Source organism: Lutjanus erythropterus, chromosome 10 (genome assembly GCF_056507025.1).
Source record: "Lutjanus erythropterus isolate fLutEry1 chromosome 10, fLutEry1.hap2, whole genome shotgun sequence".
Taxonomy (NCBI): Eukaryota; Metazoa; Chordata; class Actinopteri; order Lutjaniformes; family Lutjanidae; genus Lutjanus; species Lutjanus erythropterus.
The window spans coordinates 6,666,301-6,690,427 of NC_139326.1; the positions used below are offsets into that span (position 1 = coordinate 6,666,301).

The window sequence follows — 24,127 nt, forward strand, 5'->3', positions numbered from 1 at the left end:
ACCGATATACATTTGCAGTAAATGAAGTCTTGGTGTCAAAATTTAGAATAACACAAATTCCAGCGCAAAACTTTTAAACATTCAGAGGTGACTGCATCAGAGCCGAGGTAGTTCATTTTTGAATTAATTTATCTTATCGACAATCAAATTTAAGAAACAGCCACTGTGTTTAAATTGGAGCCCACTGTTCCACAAATAATCGGAATAATAGCCCAATCAGAGCAAAGTTGGATCAGAGGGAATTTTCAGTCGGCATGAGAGAGGCAGTGTAAACCTTTGATAATCAGATAAACACTTATTTCAGTTGTTTCTCGCTGGTTGGTGACGTGTCACAAACGAGTTTCCTGGAGGGAGCGAAACAAAACCAGTCAGTAGTGGATACAACTCCCCTTTTAGACGCCTTAAAAGATTTAAAGATGCCAGTGTTTTACAGGCGGAAACACTTCCTCTGCTTCTTCATTTAACGTGTTTTATCGGATCACTTAATTTGGTTGGAATTTCTAATCAGAAGGGGGGGTTAGAGCTGCAACTAATTATTATTTTCATTATTGTCTAATCTGTTGATCATTGTCTCAATTGACTGATCAGTTGTTTGGTCCGTAAAATGTCAGAAAATGGCGAAAAATGTTGATGATTTTTCTTAAAGCCCAAGATGACGCCCTCACGTGTCTTGTTGTGTTCACAACCCAAAGATATTCAGTTTTCTGTCACAGGGAACAAAATTATCCAGAAATTATTCATATCTGAAAAGCTGAAGTCAAAGAAATTGGACATTTTTATTCTGGAAAATTAGTAAAAATGATTGACAACCAGTTGAATCATTGCAGCTCTAAATTGGATCGAAGGAACACTGTCCATGTAAATGTAGCAACAGATTCCAGGTGACAGTAAACTGTATTGTTGGACTGTCTCATGTAAGTGCATGCGGCCCTTTCGTAGCCATAACCACTACTGTTTAGCTCACATAAAGAAATGTTTTCCCTCTATAATTGTACCTTAAACGCTTCACTCCATGCTAATAAAACGTGATTGTACAGCAGGAAGAAAAAGCAAAAGCTCTAAACAGGGTTTCATCAGTCTGGTATTCCAAGCAGCTGTTTTCAGTTTAAGCACTGCAGGCAGCAGCAGAGAGGCAGAGCAGGCAGGAGGAGAGATTGTTGATGAGATGTGGTGGTGGGAGCATAAACTGGGGCAGATACGGGTCCTGCTATTCCTTCGCCTGTTATCCCGAGGTGGGCCGGCTTCCAGACCTTGAGGCACTCACTTATCTGAGGGATTCTGTCTCCCACAGAGCGCCGTTTCTCCAGCGCGGACCACAATGCTTTGCCATTCCCTCACAGTCGCGGCCCAATCAGCAAACAGCGGGAGGCTATCAGATCATTCACATGTTGCATCAGTACTACTGAGATTTGTATCGGGCTTCGCTTCAGTTCACATGCAGGCCATAGAAATGCGTTCTCCCTGCTCTGGCTCAGTTAAAGGCCATGTCGTACAAGTATGTGTGTAGTATCAGCGAGGTTGTAGTGGTCATACTAAATTAAGAAGTGGATGGATATCCGTCCAGGATGAGGTTAGTTGACAGCGAGCGGAGCAGCTGTTCTTCTTGCAGGAGTTATAAATCAGTTTGGCTGCTTCCCCACTGAGTTTGTCCTGTAATGGAGCGCCTCATGTCCCCTGACGGACACATGTCACGTCAACACATTGCACCTGCAAACACGTGCGACCTGCTGCACACAGACAGTTTATGGCTGATCGGATCGACGTAGATTATTACTTGACGAATAGCGGGTCGCTGTTCCTCTTCCTCTTTTATATGTTTTATGTTGCAGCGTGGATCTGTTTCACTTCATGATACCTTTCAAAAAATAAACATTAAAACTTACACATGCAATAAATGTACAGCTGTAACTGATGATGTAACTGATGAGACTGAGGCGCCATCTGTAATCTGAATTTAGCTCCAGCTCTAAAAACTCCAGTAGTGTGTGTAATGGATCGTATGTTTGGCTACATAAATCTTAAAGGGAGCCAAAGGGAATTTTCCATGTTTAATATATTTATATAGGCAGGAGACATTACTATGTGGTTACTTCAATAAGCTTGTCTAAATACAAGGGGGAAGATAGCCATTTTTTTTTTCAAAATAAAGGTTGTTAAAATAAAATTTGTATAAGATAATGCACATACAGCTCGTAATGGGTTTGTCTTACAAGTAGTTAGGGAAGTAAAATAAGTAAAACATTTTTAACTCCAGTACCACTTTTTTCTTCCTGATAGTGATTCTGCTACCTGAACTTTGCCTGTTATTTTTTTTAACAACTCCTATTAACGCTGTATGGATGAGGTATGATTGCTGCCATTGTTGTGTGGCCTTCATCCACTTCTGTACTCGCCGATACCCGATCCAGCATTTCAACACATGTATAGGTATCAGAATGATCCTGATTTTAATGCAGAAAGTATGTGTTTTAATTTTATGCTACAAAACGGCCATTATTTGTCAAATAACTATGAAACTGCTTACATTGTTTTAAGTTAAAGGGACAGTTCAAAAACATGGCATCAGCTTGTGGTGCTCCAGCAATTTCTTTCTGCAGTCGAATCTACTTCCTTTCCATCAAAAACAAAGTAGGTCTTACATGAATCTGCTCACAACAAGGTGTGTAGATTATCTTGAGTATCTGGGTCATGATTTCTGGCATTGCTGTTCAGCTTTTCCAATGTTTTTTTTTTTTTTTTTGCACTGAGTGCCATTTGGTCCCGTTATATCATCTCTACTTCTTATTTGTCATTCATAAGTCCTCTGCTGACCCCAAACTCTGCAAATTAATTATGATCAAAATGAACAGCTGGTTAAATAAACAAAATGACATTATAATTGATAGCTCTAGAGAGGATTTGCAGTTGCATTTATATTAACATTTTATAGGTGATAATAAAGGCTTAAAGAGTCTGGAAATTTTTGGTTTCGGTCCCCTGAAAGTGGATGAATTTTACTCATAAAAGGATGTTCAAACCCTGATTCAGAAAGTATATCTTATATATTATATTCTGCAAAACATTCATATTTTTATTTGTCAAATAATTCTGGAATTGCTTAACATTTTTTAAGGTTAGGTAAAACTGTTTTGGTTAAAGCGTGGGATAGGGAATGTGAAAAACAGTCTGCAGAAGTCCATATCGTCTGTAATTGTTTGCCAGATATCATAAATACAAGTTCTTTCCCCATTCCCAGTTTTCCCACAAGATCAGGCTTTCCTAATATTGATAATAACGTAACCTTTGGGTGCCCCCTGCTTCCCTCAGTTACCCTCATAAACCAATTGTACTTATTAAGAAGTCACAATGTTCTGCGGTGCAGCAAATTCAATTAAAGCCGAGCAAAGGCACAAGTCATCTCAAATGTGTGGCCTCCTTATCTGCATTCAGACTTGTGGATCCTGTTAGAACAAACAGCAGAAACGTCTGATGGGCTGACATTTTTACGGTGATCTCGAGGCCACAGATTCTCACTCTTTCCTGACCTCGATTACCAAATTAAAAATTCTGAAAAAAAATGTTCTCTATTAGTTATGATTAATGGCTGCCGTCCAGAGCCCTGTGCTCTTCAGACATAAGGCAGTCTTTAGCGATGGCGGGGATTCCCCTTGTTGTGACTTCCTCAGATGATCATTAGGTCTCTCTGTGTGATTTATCATCTGATAAACTCAGGTTTGTCTTCTGACTGCCTTCTTTTTGTTAAATGTGCTCGCTTTGCGCTTAGCAGCTTCTGAAATCAACAAAATATGAAAATTTAGTTTTCATTAAACTAGTGTTTAGCCTGCTAGCTCGATGCTAACACATGAAGGGAATTACAATTAACACGCTGGAATCGCAGTAATATTATTCTACCGTATGCCTCCATTTTACTTTCACATGCTTAACACAAAACAACACGTCAGCTCATGCTTACAAGCTTTTGTTTCCTCTGCTCTTTGAAAACAAACTAATAGCTGCTGACTTTGTGTTGTTAGCTCAAACTATTCAGTCTACTCTGAGCTGCTACAGCAGCCTCAAAGGGTCAAAGCTCAAACTCAGAATTCCAGAAAAAAACTCAGAAAAACTGACCAACATGTATATGTACATGTATATACAGTCATTAGAAGAGTATGATTCAGCTTTTTCCCGCGGCCCAGGAAACAAAATTTGCAATAAATTGTAATATCGAATTGCAATACTTATCGAATCTGTACCCAAGTACAGTATTGACTCTGGAGGTGAGTTTACTGTCCGAGCCCTGATAAGTATGAGTTGACTCTTGTACTGGATGATAACAGCGGACGTAGGAGGGTTGGATGGCAGCTCAACACTTCTGCTGACATAATCCCTCATCCATTCCTATGGCTCCATACCAAAACCCCTGCAAATGTGACTGACTTATTTGCTTCAAATTTAGAGTAGCTACATTAGGGGAAAAAAAAAGATCTAATCAGCCCTATATGACATGGAGTAGGCCGAGGAGCCCTTTTGTTTGATTTGTACATGGCTTGGAGGGGCTGGCTATTGGAAATCCCTGAAGCAGGCTTTAGGGGCAGGTCTGATTCTCGTGTGAAATGGGAAGGCTCTATAGCTCTCGGCTGACTTGACTGGGGCTGTATGGGTGTGTTGGCAGGGGGAGCGCCGGTCATGAATAGGGTCTTTGACTACCTCAGACTTGCCCTGAAAGGCAGGACAAAGACCCTAGGGCAACGGCTTAGAGCCTCACAGCTGAGCTACAGAATGCTTGGCCGAGTCTTCCTCCCTCCTTGCCTGATTTAAATACTACAGTGGCTTTCAGCATTCTGGCGACGGAGGCTCGCATTCACCGCCGCACATTTACCATCAACTTTTCTCTCTGTTTTTGTTTACAGTCTGCTAATGCCAGGGCTGTTTACGTAATCCATTGCATAGAATACATCAGAGGTGCTGGTGAATATGCATCAGTGACTCTCTTAAAACCGCCTGAAGATAAGCTTCATGTTGTTCGTATTAAGCAGAATTTATTTGGATGCAGACTAACTGTTGGCATATGTGTGCATCACTGCTAATCACTACTCGGAGTCGTTAATTATGGAACATTTTTGCTTATCTTCATGCAAGATGGAGATGTTGGCAAGTAAACAAGACGAAAACTAGGTGCACACCTCCTAATTGCTTGATTATTTTTGACAGATCTGCGCGACTCTTCAGCGTCGAGATTTGCAGGGAGCGGAATAAAAAGCCATAAATCTTTTCTGCAAGAGTTAATGGGGTTATTTGAGTCCTGTCCAGACACTCTCTCCCCACAGAGTGTCTAGTTTCAGATGTCACTCAGAGCTTTGTTTGCCCCCCAGGGTGAAGGGTTAGAGGTCAAGGTTCAGGGCCAGTTGGCTGAGTGGCCACAAAAGCCCAGGGTTCCCCTCAGCACATCCGATCCCTTCTTCCACACCGGCCTGCAGCCACAATGAAGGGATCAGTTTGCAACATTTGTCTTTTCTTATTATAACCTAAAATTAATTTTCACTCAGGAATTATAAGGGTAGAGTTCGCACTTGCAGTTTCACAATGAGGTCATAAAACTGGCTTAGGTTTTTGTCTTGAAACCTTAATTGTTTCTCAGTGGAAACTTGTGTAATAATTCAGTCACAGGTCTTGTTTTGTTCTTTGTTTCTACATGTGCTGTCCAGCTTCTGTTTAAGCCCGCTATTGCCAAAGAAAACTTCCTTTAATTGGTATTATTTGCATGTTTTGAGAGTTTATATTCCTGCAAAAATCTCCTTATTCTCTCTTTCTCTCTCAACGTTAACAATCAAGAATTGCACCTCAGCAAAATCTCACATCAGCCTGCTGGGAAAAAAAAAAAAAACAACTTCTCAGTTTCTTTGTTCGAAACACCTCAGAAACTTTGTGAGCCCACAACTTCACCCACATCAGCCACCACCCACAACCTCAACTTTTTCTCCCTGCCCCACCACCACCCAAACATGTCCCCCAGCCAGGTTTATTATGCTGTTTCACGCAGACCAAAATTGCAGCTGCATGGAGAACAATCTGGAGCACATTAGCTCAGGCGCTGTGATTTATAAATTGTTTCTCAGGCCATAAATCCCTGCTGTAATTGTGCACAAGCAGCCCTCTCTTTCTCCAGTCACTCCCCCTTCGTTCTTTCTCTCCTTCTCTTTCTCTCTGTGAGCAGCTTACAGTTCTGGGGTTAACACTAATTGTTTGCAGAAGTGTGCAGTTTGGATTGAGGAGAAGTTTGTTGCATTGTGGTGCAGATTTGGGGCTCACAGAAAACAGCTCTTCATGAAAGATAAACTTTCCTATTTTTTTTTTTTTTTTTTTAACGCTGTCCGTAAACTCCTTCTGTCACGTGGTGTGAGCTAAACGTCCAAAATGGGACGTGAGCGTTTTGTCTTCAGCTCCATGTTGCTGCGGTTCATGCTCTGCATTCCTGAATACTGTGTAATTGTGAGGGGCCTCTCCTAAACTCCGTCCCTGGGAATTTGATATTTACAGCAGCCCCTGATCGTAATCACCTCGCCGTTCTCGTTAGATTGTATTGAAACTGAAAGATAGCAACAGCTGTATATGTTGTTTTAAATAGCATGTCCAGCCTTGAGCTCGCAGTGGTCTGGTTAACGTTATGGAGACGTTTTTCAGCAACTTGGAAAATGGAACATCTTGTTTAAATCAATGGTAGTTAGTCTCCTCTCAAAATGTGTAAAAAGTAATTTATTCAATATGTAGAGAACCACAGCTGCTACAAGTAATCTATAAATTGATTAGATGCCAATTAATTTATTAATCACCAACTTTTTTGATAATATGATTAAGTTTTTAGTCTTTTTTAAAGAAAAAAAATGTCCTAGTTCTTTGAATTCAGCTCCTCAAATGTTAATATTTTCTGAGAGGGTTGCAGCTAATAATTATTTTCATCATCGATTAATCTGCAGCTTATTTTCTGGATTAATGGATTAGTTGTTTGGTTCATAACGTGTCAGAAAAATGTTGATCACTGTTTTCCAAACCTGAAGATGACGTCCTCAAACTTAACTGTCAGAGAAAAGTAAAGAAATCAAAAAATATTTACATTTGAGAGTCTGAACTTGAAATTTTGGATATTTTATCATTTAAAAATGACTCAAAACAGTTAATATATCACAATAATTGGCAATGATTTTGATGTTGACTAATAATTGACTAATCATTGCAGCTCTACAACGGATTATTATTATTATTAAATCACATTTTAGAAGCTTGAACTAGCAAATGTTTGACGTTTTTGCTTTAAAAAATGACTGAGATGAATAAACAATTATCAAGATGATTATTGGCAACATTTTACAACAAATTTTCTTTCAATCAACCAAACATAAATTGACTAATTTGGTTTCTTCAGTCCTCTTTGACGCCTCAGGCTTTGAGATGCCAAATGATCAACAATTTGTGGACCTGACAACTAATCGATTAATCGAGGAAATGATCGACAGATTAATCGACGGTGAAAATAGTCGTTTATCTCAGCCCTAGACAGAACAAAAAATGACATTGTCAGGAGGTTGGCAGCCCTTTGCTTGTGTTTCTACTCCATTGTTTTGCTTTCAAGAGACCTGATGAACCTTGAAGAGGTAGGGAGACCTCATGACCCAACCTCATCCCGCCTTGTGACTCCTGCAAAAGGCTTTTTCCCCCAACCCTCCTGAAAACCTACACGTTCGTACTGGAAAATTTATTCTTTACAAAGTTTCAGACATGTAAGAGGATCCCTGGATGTGAATGTGATTTGAATTTACAGCCAAACCTTTCAGTAGCTCGTGATTTAGCACTCAATATGACTACGCGCAGCGTGATGAAAATGAAGCCTGTAGATTGCAGGGGAATGACTTTTACAAATGTTGCAGGTATAAAAATACCTTGGCCACGTTCCAGACCTCCCCGGCAGTCCGCTGACAATACGCATAACTAATCCTGGGGAATGTCATGGTAGTAAGTTGTGAGCTTTGTCGCACTCTGTGGAAGTTTGAACCAAGTTTTAGAAATTGTTTTTTATTCAGTTAGATCCTGTGTAACATATGGAGCATTATATGTCAAATCAGATTATTTACAGTCCCCAAATTATTATTTTTGGTTGTAGTTTGTTCAGAAAATAGCAGATAAGAGAAGTATTTTGATTAATTTAATTAATTTTTTTTGGTTTTCTGATATGCAGATGACACCCTTTTTGTTATATCTAATTTAATGATCCTAGACGGTATGGTTTTCTCTTCTAACAGTCAGTCTCTGTGGCCCTGTGCAACAGGACTGAGTGTCTAAGCATACCTGTGGCGTGTGAATGTGTCTGTGTGTTTGAGCAGAGCTGGAAAGGCAGGCAGGCAGGCGGCGGTGCTGGCGGGGCAGGCGGAGCGGAGACGGAGAGTGGAGTGAGCGGGGTTAGCAGTGGGGTGATAGGGATGTCAGGTAGTAAAATGTGAGATGAGGCAGGGCCCACAAGTCTGCGGGGCCTGGAGATTTGCGCCTGCACTCAGAGAGCAAACACAGGAGGCATCTGCAGGCAGCTGTGTGTGTGTGTGTGTGTGTGTGTGTGTGTGTGTGTGTGTGTGGAGGGGGGGGCTACCGCCGCTGCTGCTGCTGCTGCTTAGGACAGGGGGGTGGGGGTGTGGAGCTGGGTGGTGGTGTTGGGTGGTGGTGAAGAGAGAGAGGGGGGGGTGGACTTGCAGAGTGAACACAATCAGCCCTCTGTTTTCATAAGACTTGTGGTATGTGAGAGCAGAAACAAATGTGTTTAATTTAGGCCCTTTTTTTTTTTTTCGCTCGCTCTTGCCTTCTCCACTACACCCACTTATGCCCACCTCAGTTTTTCAGAACTGACGTTTCTCCTTCAAGATGCTGCCTCTCCTGCCACTGTCAGCTGCTTTTAGGAAGTTTGAAAAAAAGGAGCCAAGAAAAGCTTCACAAAAAAAAACAAAAAACGAAACAATCACCCAGTGTGCCCTGTAAGAAAAAAAAACGCCACACTTTTAGCAGACGTGCTCAAATTTACTCTTGGAGGGTGGGGGTAAATATTTATCTGGAAAAAGAAGAGAAAAGGATTATTTTTATGTCCTCACCAAGAGTTTGGAGTGATTACCGTGCTGTGGTATTTGCCCCGTTCAGCGTGAGGGGTGCATGCTGGACTTATTATTGCCTCCTAAATGCCTTGGCAGGAAACGCTGTATTATATTGGTAACCCATGCTGTCTCCAGTCAATTTGTGTTTGGTCATAAATGAAATATTCAGCTCTCACTTGTGTGTCATTGGCGCACAAACACCTAGACTCCGACGCGCACACACACACACACACACATTTGATTTCTAAGTCGAGCTTTACTGTAAACATCCAGCCAACCGCTGGTAACCACCTCGTGTTCTGGAGTTAATTATACAGACGTTTACGGCCGTGAATTTCAATGAAACGAGGCTACTCCCCAAAACAATAAAAAAAAGTTGTGTTCCTGCCTGACTGGACAAACAATGCCACAGGACATGGAAAAGGACATCTTTGACATTTGAGGTGTAGCCCGTCTTGACATCAGATCACGCTGACATTAAGCGGCGGAGAGTCTATAAGCAGATCTCCCAGGTACGGGAAACCACATAACTGACTTCACATAATTGACTTGAATAGCTTCACGCCCTCCTCCACTCTGTCTTTATGAGATGGCCTTGCTCTTACCAGATGCATAATTATTTTCTTGTGTGTCTAATTATACAGTGAGTTTTATATGACCTGCTGTAACAGAATTACTCACTTATTCCTAACTTTAACCTCAGAGTGACTGACTGGAGAAGTTTTTCCTTTAACTAACCCCGATAAAAAGAGTCAATGAGACAGAATAAGAGCGATTTAAAGACTCATATGAGCTGCATGGTAACAGTCTAAAAGCTGTGTGGATGCAGGAAGCTGTAACTCAGGATCGTGTCATGTAGAAGGAAGAAAAAAAATAAACACTGATACAAATAATTGCTTGAGTTGCAAAAATGCAAACTGCTGCTGAAGTCGCAGCTCACTCACTGGGACAGAATGTTAAAGAAGCTTTTTAAGGGGGGGTTTATTTTGGCCTTGTGTTCTGTTAATGCTGTTTTATTACTGAAACAGCAGTAAATTCACTCCCAGGACTTTTCAAATAAACCCAGTTTGCTGGCCAGTTTGGCCTTGTGCAGAATATGCATGAGGTGGTCACATGACGCCCCTGCTCATTGATTTTTTTGTTAAAGCTGGATCTTGGAAATTCCTTGCACGAAATGTGGACTGGATTTTTTTCTGATTTTGGAATAACGAATAACACAGAAGTTTCTTCTGTGTGTCCTCTAAACTCCTTAAAGGGATGGTTCACCCCAAAATCAAAATTTCACAGTTTTATTCTGACCTTTAGTGCTATTTATCCGTCTAGATAGTTTTTGTTCACTTGCCCAATTTGGCAAGTGGGACAGAAATTCAATTTTTACTTGCCCCTATACTAATTGGATGATTTATTAGCAGGTTATCAAATAACAACCAAGTCTTGAGTTAATTGTTATGTTTAATCTGGGCTGCAGGGTCTATAAAATGTCAGAATATAGTGAAAATGTTATTTCAGTCTTTTCAAGTGCTTTGTGTTTTATTTATGCATTCCACTGCTGCACAGCCAACTGCCCCACTGGGGTCAAATAAAGTTATTGATTGATTGTTTTGTCAGTCCAAAAACCAAAGTTATTCCATTTAATACTATAATAAATTGATAAAAGATATCTCCGTAGATGTAGTTGAGATGCAGGAAACAGCATTTTCTGCAGTTTTTGCATGAAAATAACGTAATAAATAAACTTTTTTTTCACCATTTGTCCAGTCCAGTGCTAGATTTACTAGCCCAACATGGTATTTTACCTGCCCCGGGCAATGGTGAACCCTGGAGTTGCAGGAGATATCGAGCATAGAGATGTCTTGGCTAAAACAGAACTAGATGTCCAGAATTCATGACCTGGTTACTCAAGATAATCTAGAGACACTGATGTGAGTAGTTCCATGTAGAAAACAGGGAAAGTATGTATTTGATTTCGGGGCAAACTATCCCTTTAAGTTACATGTCTGCCACATATAGAGGTGGTTGGAGCCGCGGGCGTCGGAGTGTGTGTAAACCATCTTGGAAATCTTGGAAAAACCTTGCCGCCGTGTTGTTAGGACCTCCCTCGCTCTGCTGCCTCCCCTCTTCACTCTCCTCTCTCCCTCTTTGCACTAATAGTTCTTTTGTGTACAAGAGCATGTTAAGAGGGCAATGAGCCTGGCCTTAATAGGCCACGTTACCATAGAAACCGCAGCACTCTGGATGTGTGACCTTTGACCCAGTTTTTTTTACTGGCTGTGAATAAGAGTGCGGGACGACCAACCGGGTCACAATGGAGGCCCGGCAAACTGAGGGAGTGCCCCTGTCATAGTCACTTAACTTCATTCCTCTATGGGCTAATGGACACTTCAAATGTGGTCGCCATTAGCAGGAGGCTATTTCCAGCACTGGTTAATATAACGTAAACCCAAAGATTCGATTGAGGAGCCAAAAAAGGGAAAAAAGTAGTTCCTGTAGTTTTTACGGGTGCTTGATGTGGCCGATTTGTATCCAGCAGGGTCAGAAATCCAGACAGATTTCTCCAATGCTGAAATATTTTTGTAGTTTCTTTCTTTTTGTACCCTCCTTTGAAGGGATCCCCATAAACCAAAAATACTTATTTTTCCCCTGGCATGTAGAGGTGTTCCAGAAATCATGACATGGTTACTCAAGATAATCCACAGACCCTTTTGTGAGCAGTTTTCATGTAGGAACCACTTTCTTTTCTGCTATAAAGACAGTAGCTCTGCTCACAATAAGGTCTACAGATAATCTTGAGTAACTGGGACATGATTTCTTGGATAGAGACACTTGTTTTGAATTTTTCAAATATATATTTTTTGGAGCTTTGAGCACCGCAAACCGAGTGCCATTTAGTCCCATTATATTGGAGAGAAAACAGATATCTCCATGGCTGATGTCTCCAAAGCTGAAACTCACAACAAAAAATCTTGATGGACAAATGGCTCCATAGGCCACACTTACTGTATTTTTGATTTTGGGGTTAGCTGTTCCTTTAAGATAGCTTTAATTAATAACTTCCTCCTTGACTAATCTACTTACTTCATAGTGGACCGGATAATAGGACATGGTCCCCATTCAGAAAAATTTGCAGTGGCCCAGTAGTGCATTGTGGATCTGACCAGCTGAGCTGCTTGTCGTTTCCCCATCAATTACACACTAATTAGCACAATGACTGCTGAGGTTTGCTTAAGAATTGTCAGTGTAATTGCCTCTAATGTTGGCAAACAATGAGCCTTAATGCAAACTCTGAAACAAGGCGGGGGCTACTTATCACATTGTCTTTGTCAAATTATGTTTCATGCATAGATCAGGTTGAGGTGTCAATGGCCCCGCATGAGCAGGTGATCTCAGCAGAGCAAACCGGGGAGGGCCCGTCGCGCAGGGGGCCTGACAGGGGCCTATTGTCTGAAGTTGCTGTTCATATGGGCAGGGGACGGTAATTAACACCTCAGCCAAACAGCAAGCTGTGCGGCCCATTTGTTTTCTGTTGGGGGGTAAAAGAAAACAATGGGGAGGGGTTCTCCACACAGTAGGTGATTGACATTATCTGCTGGAGCGATCCGTCGAGGCATTCCTGCTGCTCCGCCATTCAACTCAAGTTGGGCGAAGCCATTTCACAAGCGTCTGAGCTGCCACTTCATGCATATTCACTCCTTTATTTGTTGTTTGACTTTGTCTGATTGATCGAGTTAGTGCAATTCAGCAGAACAAGCATTAACATTCAATCTGTTTTAGGTAATAATAGTAATTAGTAGGAATGTAACAATAATACTGCCATAAAAAGTCAGAAGGAAAACTCGAATAAACATCTTTCATTAAATAATAAATATGATGTGCACAGCTTTTGTGCTTATACAAAGTAATTTTTTTTATTTTAAATTACAGTGTTTCTTTTTTTCTTGTTGAATAAAACAAAATAAAGAGCCATGACCTAATCACGTGCAAAAAAAATGCATTAATTGTTTTTGGGAATGTAGGTTTGAATTATGTTTGTACAACTGGAAAACGAAAACTATGCAGCAGCCATATGTAGACATTTAGTTTTTCATTAGAGCTGCAACGATTAATTGACTAATCGATTCGGCAACTATTTTGATAATGGATTAGTCATTTTTAAAAGAAGAAAGTCTCCGATTCCAGCTACTGAAATGTTAATATTTTCTGGTTTCTTTAGTCTTCTATGGCAGTAAACCGAATATCTTTGAATTGTGGACAAAACAAGACATTTGAGGACGTCATCTTGGACTATAGGAAGCAGTGATTGACATTTTTGGCCATTTTCTGACCTTTTATAGACCAAACAGCTAATCGGTTATTTGAGAAATTGTTCAACAATGGAAATAATCGTTAGTGGCAGCCCTATTTTGCAAACTTCATATAAATATAGATATTATTCCAGATAAATATTACTTTTGACTTAACTTTTGGTCTGATTGACAGCCATTATGACTTCCCACCGCAGCCCTGAAGTCTGCAGATAGTTGGTAGCAAAGTTTGGGATTTTTTTTTCTGTCCCTTTGGCAGAGAGTCTGACTTAGTTTGACAGCAAATGTCCAGACATCTGTCTCTTCTCCGTGCTCTGATGTTGGCCTGCAGTATGGCACCACACACTTCAGAGATGACAAAGACTCTTGGCTGTGTTTTCCTGCGCTCTGTGAGAGCAATGTAACAATTAGAACCCAGCTCTGGCAGGCCACATGCCCCAGAGCATATGTTGCATTCTCTGTGTTCAAAAAACCAAAGGGCTCCAGTGTAGCTTTTTGGAAAAATTCAGCAGCATCACTGCCACCTTTGTCGCATCTGGGTCCTGTAAAAGTAGCACATTCTACTGATGTCTATTCTGAGTGTTGGAGGCAGCGGGGAAGGCTGGAAGACAATTAGAGAGCTATGAAAATGGATCAGCTAAACTTCGCTTTAGTTACATTTCTTTCAGTACTCCGTCCGAGTCGATTTACCAGCACGTCCAGCTCCCATGCTGAAACAGACATTGCTATGGGCCCCGACCATATGTCTGTATTTGTTTCCAATAAAATAAGGGCACGTATAAAGCATTACTAAATGTCTTGCACTTACACAGATATTAGTTAATCTCCTGTTTCAGTCTTTTCCTAACATTGAATATTGCTTAAACCATGTCATAACCAGGCTTGCAGAGTAACAGATTACATGTAACAGGATTCCATAATTAAAGGTACCTGTGTTCCGCTAAATTTACAGATAAAAGAGATGTAAAAGGCAGAAAAGAGGAACATCATAGTCCAGTGACAGCTCTGCCTTCAGGAGTCAAAAGACTGTCATCATCCAAGAACTCAACATTCAAGTTTAAAGACACATTTACTTGTAAGAACAACAGCTAACTTTAACTGCACAGACCAACCGCTAACATTACGTACAAAGAAATCCATTTAGCTAGCTAAACTGTCAAAACTGGCACTACTACTAATGAAAAATATGTTTGGTGATGCTGGTGACTGTGTTTAACTATATCGTTAAATGTTACAGTTACAGCTGAAAATAGAAGCGGAAAGTAAGAAGTTTGACAATTTTGCATCATCAAACAAACTGCCAGTTTTCTACCCGGAAGTGTCTGTTGTTGTTGGCGTGACGTCACGGTGATTTGGTCTCTATCAGGCTGAACAGTTTACCCATATTTGGTATTAAAGTAATCCAAAAGTAAAAGAAAGTAATCAAGTTACATTACTTTAACATGGATTAGGTTACTGACTACATTTTTAACAGGTAATTAGTGACTGTATCACAATACATTTTACAACCCAACCCTGGTAATAATGGTTTGAATCATCCATTTTAAGTGCTGCCTCTCATAACTTTTTTTTCTTACACTTCCCTTGTGCTTCTTTTTTTTTTTCACTGAGAAAGTTTTTGCTGAGCAGCACGGCCCACAATTCCTCGCCTTTTGTTTCCTGAAACAACTCATAGACCCAAACACCCTCCCCTCTCCGCTCTGCCTCTCATGTGTTAGTGCTGCTGCTGCTGTAAGTCTGGAGGACTGGAGCTAATGTGACAGTGTGCGGCTGGCATTACCTGGCTGGATGTTTCGGGGAGTGTGTGAACAGTCGTTCCATAGGGCACACTGGCAATTAAAAGAAAAGTAGGCGCTCAGAAAAAAGCGCCTGGGGGCATGTTCCTCGGTCCTGGCAGAAGCTGTCAAATAAGGGATGGATTGGGTGGGAGAGCCGGGGTGGGCACGGCCCGGGCAAGACCAAACGCTCACAATAGCGCTTGTTTCATTTGTGGAAGGACTCATGATTGACATAGATTAGACAGAGAAAACTGCATTGTTTTGGATTTTCTCTCCGGAGAGAAGCATTCATTAGGCACCATGCACACAGCAGAGTAAAGTTTCAATAGGGAGCTCGCAGCCTCTAAAAGCAACTGCCTCCTGACAGTTGTATGGACTTGGGCCCATTAGTTGGAACCTACGATTCAGCCTTGAGCAGTATAGTGAAAATGAAGAGGGCTGATGTCAACTCCAAGAATTTCCCCTCCTTTTTCGAAGGGAAAAAGGGTCCCCTTCCCCCTGCCTCGGCGCTCTGTTGGACCCCAGCTGTCAGGAAACAATACCCTCTGCCTGCTCCGACAAACTCATTCCTGAAAATGTTTTTTTTTTTTTTTCCTCTTTCTCCCTCCTCTTGCTTTTCCCCCTCCTGCTATAATGTCTTTTCCATTTTTAACCCGCAGCCATCCAAGCTTCCTTCCTCCTTACAAACCCTGACTGATGAATGAAGTTTTAAAAATCACAACCTGAATGCATGACTCCTGCAGTTTGCTTGTTTGTCATCATTTATCCTGCACCAACTTTGGAAAAGTGGACAAAGCTCTGCATAAATTCTTGAACTGGCTTTGTCAGTCATTTTTAAAGGGGAAGTCTGTCATATATTTACTGTAAAGAATCTTAAAATGAGCATGATATGTCATCAGAGATTAAGGAAACATGTTATGTTGAAATACTCTCTTCTTTGACAAAAACACGACTGCAGTGTCCTCTTTAGTTTTAGTTATTTTGCACTAGTGTTGTCACAATACTGGATTACTTAATTTTTAAAATGATTAATAATAATTAACACAGATGACTTATTTGAAACGTCCACCTAAATAAAAAATTTCACAAACTTATTAAGAACACAAAATACAGAACAATACAGAAATAATATCAGTAATGGAAAACTTATAGTAACAAAATATGTATTATAGCAGCAATAATGAGAAAGACAGCGACACTAATAGTATATAATAATTCTAATAATGTGTTATTGTTTGATAGTTTCACGTTAATTAGAGTTCAAATGAATGCAGATTGTATGGAATGTATTTTCAGAGTTGTGACAGACAGACAGCTGACAGTTATAAACAGATCAGCTTACAGTGTAGGACTTGATGTTGTTTGTTATTGTCAATTTAAAATGTTGCTTGCGTCCTGCATTTCTGCAGCACTCCTGCAGTCAGCCTGGAGGGGGGAAACTACTCACTTCAGTCTATTTAATATGCTTTCTATATAATTTTTGCATGTACAGTTATTACATATTGCTCCTTTAAAGTGGCAGAGACCCACATTTCTTGTCAGATGTTTGCTCTCAGTGGACGTCAAACTGAATTCATAGGCATAATGTTATATAAATAAAAACGTCACTATACATTGTCGAATGATAACAAGAGATGCATGAGATTGTGTAATCGCCTCTTAGAGATGGAATGCATATTCCATAATTCACTTCCATGTCCAAAAGGCAGCTTAAAAAAATCACCTGCGATACGTTTATGTCTCTGCACTACATGGACCTGGATGAGCCAAACATAACCTATCATATAAAACCCTTTTAATTAATTTGAAATTGTACCAGGGAGAGAATCCGCATGCATGACAAGCTGCTGTGTCCGGTATTTAAACTGATTCATAAACCAGATGGTTGAGCCGTGCTCTTGCAGCTCTGGCTTCGTGCTATCTCCACTGCTGGAGGACTGAGGGAAAAAAAAAAAAAAAAAACTGCTCAGCTTGTTGCATCGAGCAGTAAATCACAAAAACCTCAGCTCTTACTCCATGGCACCGGGCACCAGTGACAAAAAGAGGAAAAGCAAACACTTGCGCAAGCCTTTATGATAACTTTGATACACGTGTGAAAAATGGTGATACTGAAAAAGAGGAGGGGCCACGCTCAGGTCAAAAGGCCAAACCAATCGAGACGGACAGACAGGAGTCAGCTCCGAATCCGCAGCTCTGTCTGTACATGGGGCTTCCTTCCAGCTGTCTCTTCCCACCCGCTCAGCGATGGGCGCCCACAGCTGGCCTCTTGTTTTTCCTTGACAAACGGCAATTTCACAGTCCTCCACCAGTCCGCTGTGTTCACATCGCTCTGCCTGCTCTCCCCCGTGCCAGAACTCACTGTCTGCAACTCCAGCAGCAATGTGGGTCCCGTACAGGTGTCTGCTGGAGGTCTCTGCGGGCTTCACACCATTCATAAAACTTTTGCACGCTCTAGGAAAAGATTTGTTCCCTATGTTCAAGGTTCCTACACAGTATGGAAATGTATGGAAAATGATGTTAGTCATTTTCAGGTCTGGATGAGTGTGGAAAAAAGGAAGGAACGTTTGGAAAAATATTTGTTTCCAGACAATTGCCCCTATTCTTTTTTTTTTTTTAATTCAAGGTCATAAAATGATCATACATGCAGAGTGTGACTGACAGACATGGTTTGGTTCTATTTGGTTCTTATTTATAAAAGAGACAACAAAGAATATGGGCAGAACAACAGTATAATGCTATTTATTAGATAAGTAAAAGAAAAATAATTTGACTATAGGTAGCACTGCAGTCTGGGAACCCTGTATGTTTCTGTAAATGTGCAAAATAAAAGGTCCTTGAATCCTTGAAAACACTCATATTGTGATGTTGTGTTGTCAAGGTTTGACAAGTGCTTTGGATGAAATGCATGAAATTGTAAAAACATTATTTTCATAATAAATCAATGCATCTCTGAATAGTTTGCTTTTTAGATAAAGAAATAAAATAAGTCTGATTTTGGCTCTACTGCAGACAGGTGACACGTTCTGAAGCAGGAACCTCTGTTGTGTTTCTTTTTAATTTGTTTTATTTAAAATGTCCGAAAACGCTGAAAAATGTCCATCACGGTTTTTCAAAGTCCCAGGACCATGGCGATGTCTTTAAATGTCTCATTTTGTTGGTCCAAAATCTGAATATATTTAGTTAAATATGATAATAAACAAAGATAAGCAGGAGATCTCCATATCTGAGAGACTGAAAATAGCAGTTTTTGCCCTTTTGCGTGAAAAATTACTCAATCAATTATCAACATAGTTTAATAGTTAAATTCTTTTTTATTACTTGCCTAGTTGGTGGCAAGTGATTTGCTAGATTTTCTTGACTGACATGGTGTTTGACTTACCCTGGGCAGTGGGCAGTCCTTATTTTTGAGGCCTGCAATAGATAAGAGTTAACGTGCAAAAGGAGTAAAATAATCAGTTTGAATGCATGTATATAAATATGTAGCTGTTAGGTGCTGCAAAACCTTGAAAATGATGCGACACTGGAAAAGGTGCAGGAATGCTGAAGATGTAGCCTTCTAGGTTTTGCCCTGCACTTTGTTACAACCTGCATATTGTATAAGTTTTTATGACTGTAGATTTTCCCTTGCAGTGTGTCTGGTTCTGTTGTATAATTCTCCTCCTTTTCCTTTGACATTTCCACAGTACCTGCAGATGAAATGGCCTCTTTTGGACGTCCCTGGATCCGCAGGACTAAAAGATTCCCGTTCTCCAACACCGGGGCATTTAGTAAGTAGAATCTCACGAAACTCAGCAACTGTTGTGCTATTATGACGAGACCGAGCCAAAAACTCAGAGAATCAGAGCTGAGATCAAATGTGGAGTCAGGATTCATCAATATATTATCTTTATATTCATCAATATTTCAGATTACTTGGTTGGCTGGAGGAGCAGGGGAAAAAAAAACATTTTCTTCAGTAAAATTTCACACACTATTTCATGAGTCCCACCAATTTCATGACACTAATAAGATGTTTCCTCTGAGTTACATCCTACAAGACATTAACCTAATTATCAAACAAATCATGTAAACTTATTGAGTTTACTGCCAACCATATAAATGATTTAACCAAACTATCACTATAATGCGGTTATTCACAATAATTAAGTTATTGTACGCGTGTAAATCTAATGGTTCCCATCAATCTGTGTGCAGTTTCTCTCCCCCACAACACCTCCAGTAGAGCCCCCGCAGGCCTGTCTGTCTCTACAATAACTCAGCATCCACCATAAATCTCTAAAGTCTGAACCTCCCTGCCGTTCCTGAACTTTCTCAAACAGGTGTGAACTAGTCATCACGGTGTCTCACTCTGGTTAGACAATGCGGGGCCCCAGCAGACCTGTTTGGTTTGTGGCTCCGATGTGGGGTGTGTGTTTCTGTGTGTGTGTGTTTGGCACAGAAAACATTAGATAACATGAACATCTATCTAACATCTCACCTGTTTGATTGCATCTGGGCGTTTTCTGCTCCGGGAAGTCGTGTTAAGCAGTGCATGGAGCAGAAAACCACTGTCACACATACTTTAGTAAATAGAGCCGTTGTGACTCAGCCCCTTGACCTTACATATCCTGACTAGACGTGCTTGCTGAGTTTGTGGTTGATTCGCTGCATCCCATAATCGCAGTGATGCGCATGACAAAGTCCTCTTTGAGAGCAGTCAATGGGAAATTGTTGGACGGGGGCTGAGTTTGCTCATGGGAATCCAGGACTGACTTAAGTCTCAATAGAAACCAATTAAAGATATTTTATTAGAATAAATGATGACCTCTCAGTGACCCTGTTGATTTTTCTTAGAACACAGCAGCTACTGTGTGAGGTTTTGTTGCGGCAAACTGTTTCCAAGCAATGTAGCCAGCATGTAACGTCATAAAGCGTACGAGGGGGGGACAGAATTAAGACAAAAGGTCAAAACAATGAGACCGATGATAGCAACTGAGCTTAAAGGAAATGAAAGCGCTTTGAGTGAGGTTGAGTTCTCTGCTCTGTTTGTTTCTGTTCTGTCCTTCAGCGGTTGCTGTTACTTTTCATGTGGCTCCGTATTGGTGCTTTTTTCTTTTAGTCTGGCCTTTGTCTCTTTGAACGTCATTGTCTGAGTAATAAGTATCCATCACTCTGTGTATGGAAATATTTACTTTCCATAAGTTTGTGACGTTTGTCCTTCTGCCGATTGCATTCAAACTTTAGTGAAACGCTTGTCGACAGATTATCTACCTGCTCCGATATTCAGCATGACGATGCAGCCGCCTCTCTGTCTGTAGTCCACTCTAGTCTTGCTCAGTGTCCTTCCTACAGTACAATCTGACTGTAAAAACTGTGACTCATAATTCATCAGAGATGAAGAAAACATGACAACGACCCTACAGCCGTGGCGTCTCCTTTGAAATTTGACAATTCTATCCTGCATGTTTCATGTTAATCGGAGTTCAAATTAATGCCGAATGTTCGCTGAATGACTTAAATGTCTGTTTATGAGTCATAAGAAATCATTAATAATCTTGTAGAGGGCGTAGATGTTTATAACAGTAAAATTGAGCAATATGTTAATGGAGTCTGGCAGGTAGTGAGCTCAAAGTCCAGAGTGTGCATTTTCAGAGCGGTGGGCTTTTGTTTTCAGGTTGACGGGCTTAATTTTACATTGACAGACTGTTGACAGCTATAAACAGCTGATCACCTTACAGTGTTGGTCTCATCCTTGCTTGTTATTGTAAATTTGCCATGTGTGATCCTGCAGCCTGCCTGAGCTTCCTCGAGTCTTGGGAGGAGGTTGCAGGTGCAAACGACTCGCCTCAACCATAGATCATATGTTAAATAGAATTTCAGCCTATTTAATATACCATCTATGGCTCCAACTCATTATTTGGACTGCTGTACTCATTTTTGCATGTGCAATTGCTGCGTATTGCTCCTTTAATTAGGCTACTTTATATATTGCTAGGTTGCTTCTTCTTTCGTAATATTTAGTTCAGCATAATTGTTCATAATAGTTGGTATATATTTTGTATTATTATCTGAATCTGCAAAGTTGCTAAGTATAAAGTTATCAAATAAATGCAGCCTAAATTTTGACACTAAGATTTTCATTTTACTTCACATGTAGGTCTATATCGGTTCCAGATATCAATTATCTTTATTACTATTAATCGTTATTGGCCCTAAACATTGGTTGATTCCTACTAAATGTCCTACATTGCTGAGATGTTTCTTTCTCTCTTGTTTTTAATTTAAAATCGATACTCTGACCTTTTAAGGGAGAAAAGACTTAAATTTATCATGATGATTTTTACTATTTCTATTGCAGTTGAATGGCTCAGCTCTAATGAATGGGAAGTCCAAGTCCAAACACATCAAATAAAACATTAAATCAGAAGAAAAGGCACAAGAGATAAACTTACTGTCTTAGAACAGTTTCATTTTAAAGCAGAGTAAAAGGTGGGGAAGTTCATTGAAAGTCTAACAGCTTTCAGTATGTGAGCTAAAAGAGGAAGTCGCCATGCTTGATCTGGTGACCTGCGACCAGAGGGTCATTTGATGTGCGGTGTGTGGGAAGCTCTGAAACCGGGTACGGCGTACCCTGGGCACTGACGAGAGAAAGTGAAACACCCCGCTGTGGCCTTACCCCCCACTCTGGGCCAGGAGCCCACATGCCCCTCTGGTGTGCTGCTGCTGACAGGGAGCCAGGCTGATTATGTGCTCATTACTCCAGCCGAGGAGAGAGACGGAGAGTGGGAGGGGAGCAGCAGGCTGGCTCCCCAGGCCTGCAGGCTCCCCAGGCCCCAACACTGCACTAATGAGAGCAGGGGGAGCGGATGGGCACACATGGGGGGCCAGGGATTACTGCCCAGGGCCAAGAGGAGCCAGAGAAAGAGACCTGAGGAGAGGAGGTGAGGAGACACCAGCAGGGACTCCTGCAGTCATACTGCAAGCATGTGTTAAATCTGACAGTGTTGTTGTGTTTTTGCATGGATCAGAATATCTGTCAACATCTGCCTGTAGGTGTATACATCATATTTTAAATGCATGTCATTCATGCATAATTTCAGTTTTACTGAGAGGGCTTATACAGTCTATCAGTTGAGAAGTCTACTCAGTCTTTGCAGTAGAGCTGGGCTACATGGCTTATAAATAATATCTCAATATTTTCGATATATACAGCAGAGATTTCTTGATTTTCAGATCACGGTTTAACATTTCCAGATTCTTCTTTAAGAGGATAGTGTGTGATGTGTGTGATATAATGTCTGGTAAAATATGCTACGCTGTCTTTTAAGTGTTGTTATTTTCCTCTAGAGATGTGGCGGAGGCCACGATAATAATTTTATATTTAACTTTATTTATCCAGCACCTTTAAAAACAGAGTTTTAGTGCTTTAATGGAAAAAAGCTGCTAAAACTGAGGTAAAATAAGCACAAAGCAAAAGAGACAATAAGATAGAAAAAGATCAAATTGAGTTGCAATTCTGCCTTTAATTTCAATTCAAATTAGTTATTTTAAATTGATTTTAGATTTAATATTAAAATTGTTTCATCTCTAATATATATGGTATATACATTTTCGCTAAAAGAAGATACTGTTAATGCTGGGAAAAATGGACAAGATCTAATATCACAAAAGACAAAAAATAGAACAGCTAGAACAATCTAAGTTCGGAAAATTACATCACAGCCTTTAAAAAGCAGGAAAAGCAAGTATAGAACATTTTAAAAAAATAAGAAACCGATTACCTTGGAAAAAGTTAAGTGTCAAGTTGAGCATGAGGGCAAAAAGTACTGGAAAGATAAGTAAGTCAGAAAAATTAAAAGATTAGTGTATATTAAGTTAAAGGCACTATTTAATTGAAGTAAGGACAGGTTTGCATTTACAGTGTAGGCAGCAATTTATGTATATTTGATACTTTTTCTTAACTCAAGATCCTCTATTTGTGTGTTTTAAAAAATATAGTTATTTTTAATTATTAAACATGCAAGTGAAAGTTTACTTTTTTGCCCTGATATCATTTTGGATCATATACACACACACATATAGATATATGTAAAAAAGTAAAGAACGTCTGATATATTGATATCAGAATTTATTACTGTCTAATATCGACATCAGACTCAGAACGTTGATATCTGGATTTTTTGTGAATGATATCATCTCACATTCCTGCAGAGATCAATGCAATTATTGTTGCTCGAACTGAAATTGCTTTGACATTTCTGCTAATTCTGGTGATGTGGAACAAGATGAGAGGAAATCAGAGCATTCAGTTGGTATGGAAGTCCAGGGAAAGACCGTCCTGTCACTGTGCAGATTGGGTCCATAAGGCCTGTATGCTAATCGGAGGCTGCTCTGGCCTGAGATCCTCAATTATTCAACACACAGGTTTGTTTAGCATTCAGTTGGTATTGCTTTTGGTAGTAATGGTGCTGGTGATGGTGGTTGTGGGGGGGTCAGGGGTGCCGTGGGAGGACTGGGAAGAAGGGAACAAGCTTTTTTCCATGAACATACCGCGCCCCATCATGCATATACACACACACACACACACACATACGTCCAGCACCCCGAAACCCCCATATAAGCTACTGTGTTCAGAGGGCTGCCTCTTCATGAATTATACATCAAAGGAGCTGCAGGGCCAGGTGATGCTGTACAGGAACCTGTCAGCCCATCAGCAGTGACCAGAGAGGAGAGGAGAGGAGAGGAGAGGAGAGGAGAGGAGAGGAGAGGAGAGGAGATAAATAGGAAAATAAACTGAAGAGAAAGGAGAGGAAGGAAATTAAATGAAAGGAAAGTGAAAGAGAAAGACAGGAAAGATAAGTAAAGGAGAGGAAAGGATAGATGAAGAAAGAAAAGGAAATGTAAGGAAACAAACAAAGGAAAGGACACAAAAAGAAATGCGGAAGAGACAGGAAAGATAAGC

General features: G+C 40.4%; 1 protein-coding gene across 2 annotated transcripts in view; it reads left to right on the plus strand.

Moving 5' to 3' along the window:
• The window catches only part of tcf7l1b (transcription factor 7 like 1b), a 49,429-nt gene that overhangs the window by 9,728 nt on the left and 15,574 nt on the right, over positions 1 to 24,127 (plus strand). For both annotated transcript variants that reach the window (XM_084728074.1, XM_084728075.1), the window contains exon 4: positions 18,870 to 18,953. In XM_084728074.1, the coding sequence (XP_084584200.1) occupies positions 18,870 to 18,953 (84 nt within the window). The remainder of the gene's footprint in view (positions 1 to 18,869; positions 18,954 to 24,127) is intronic.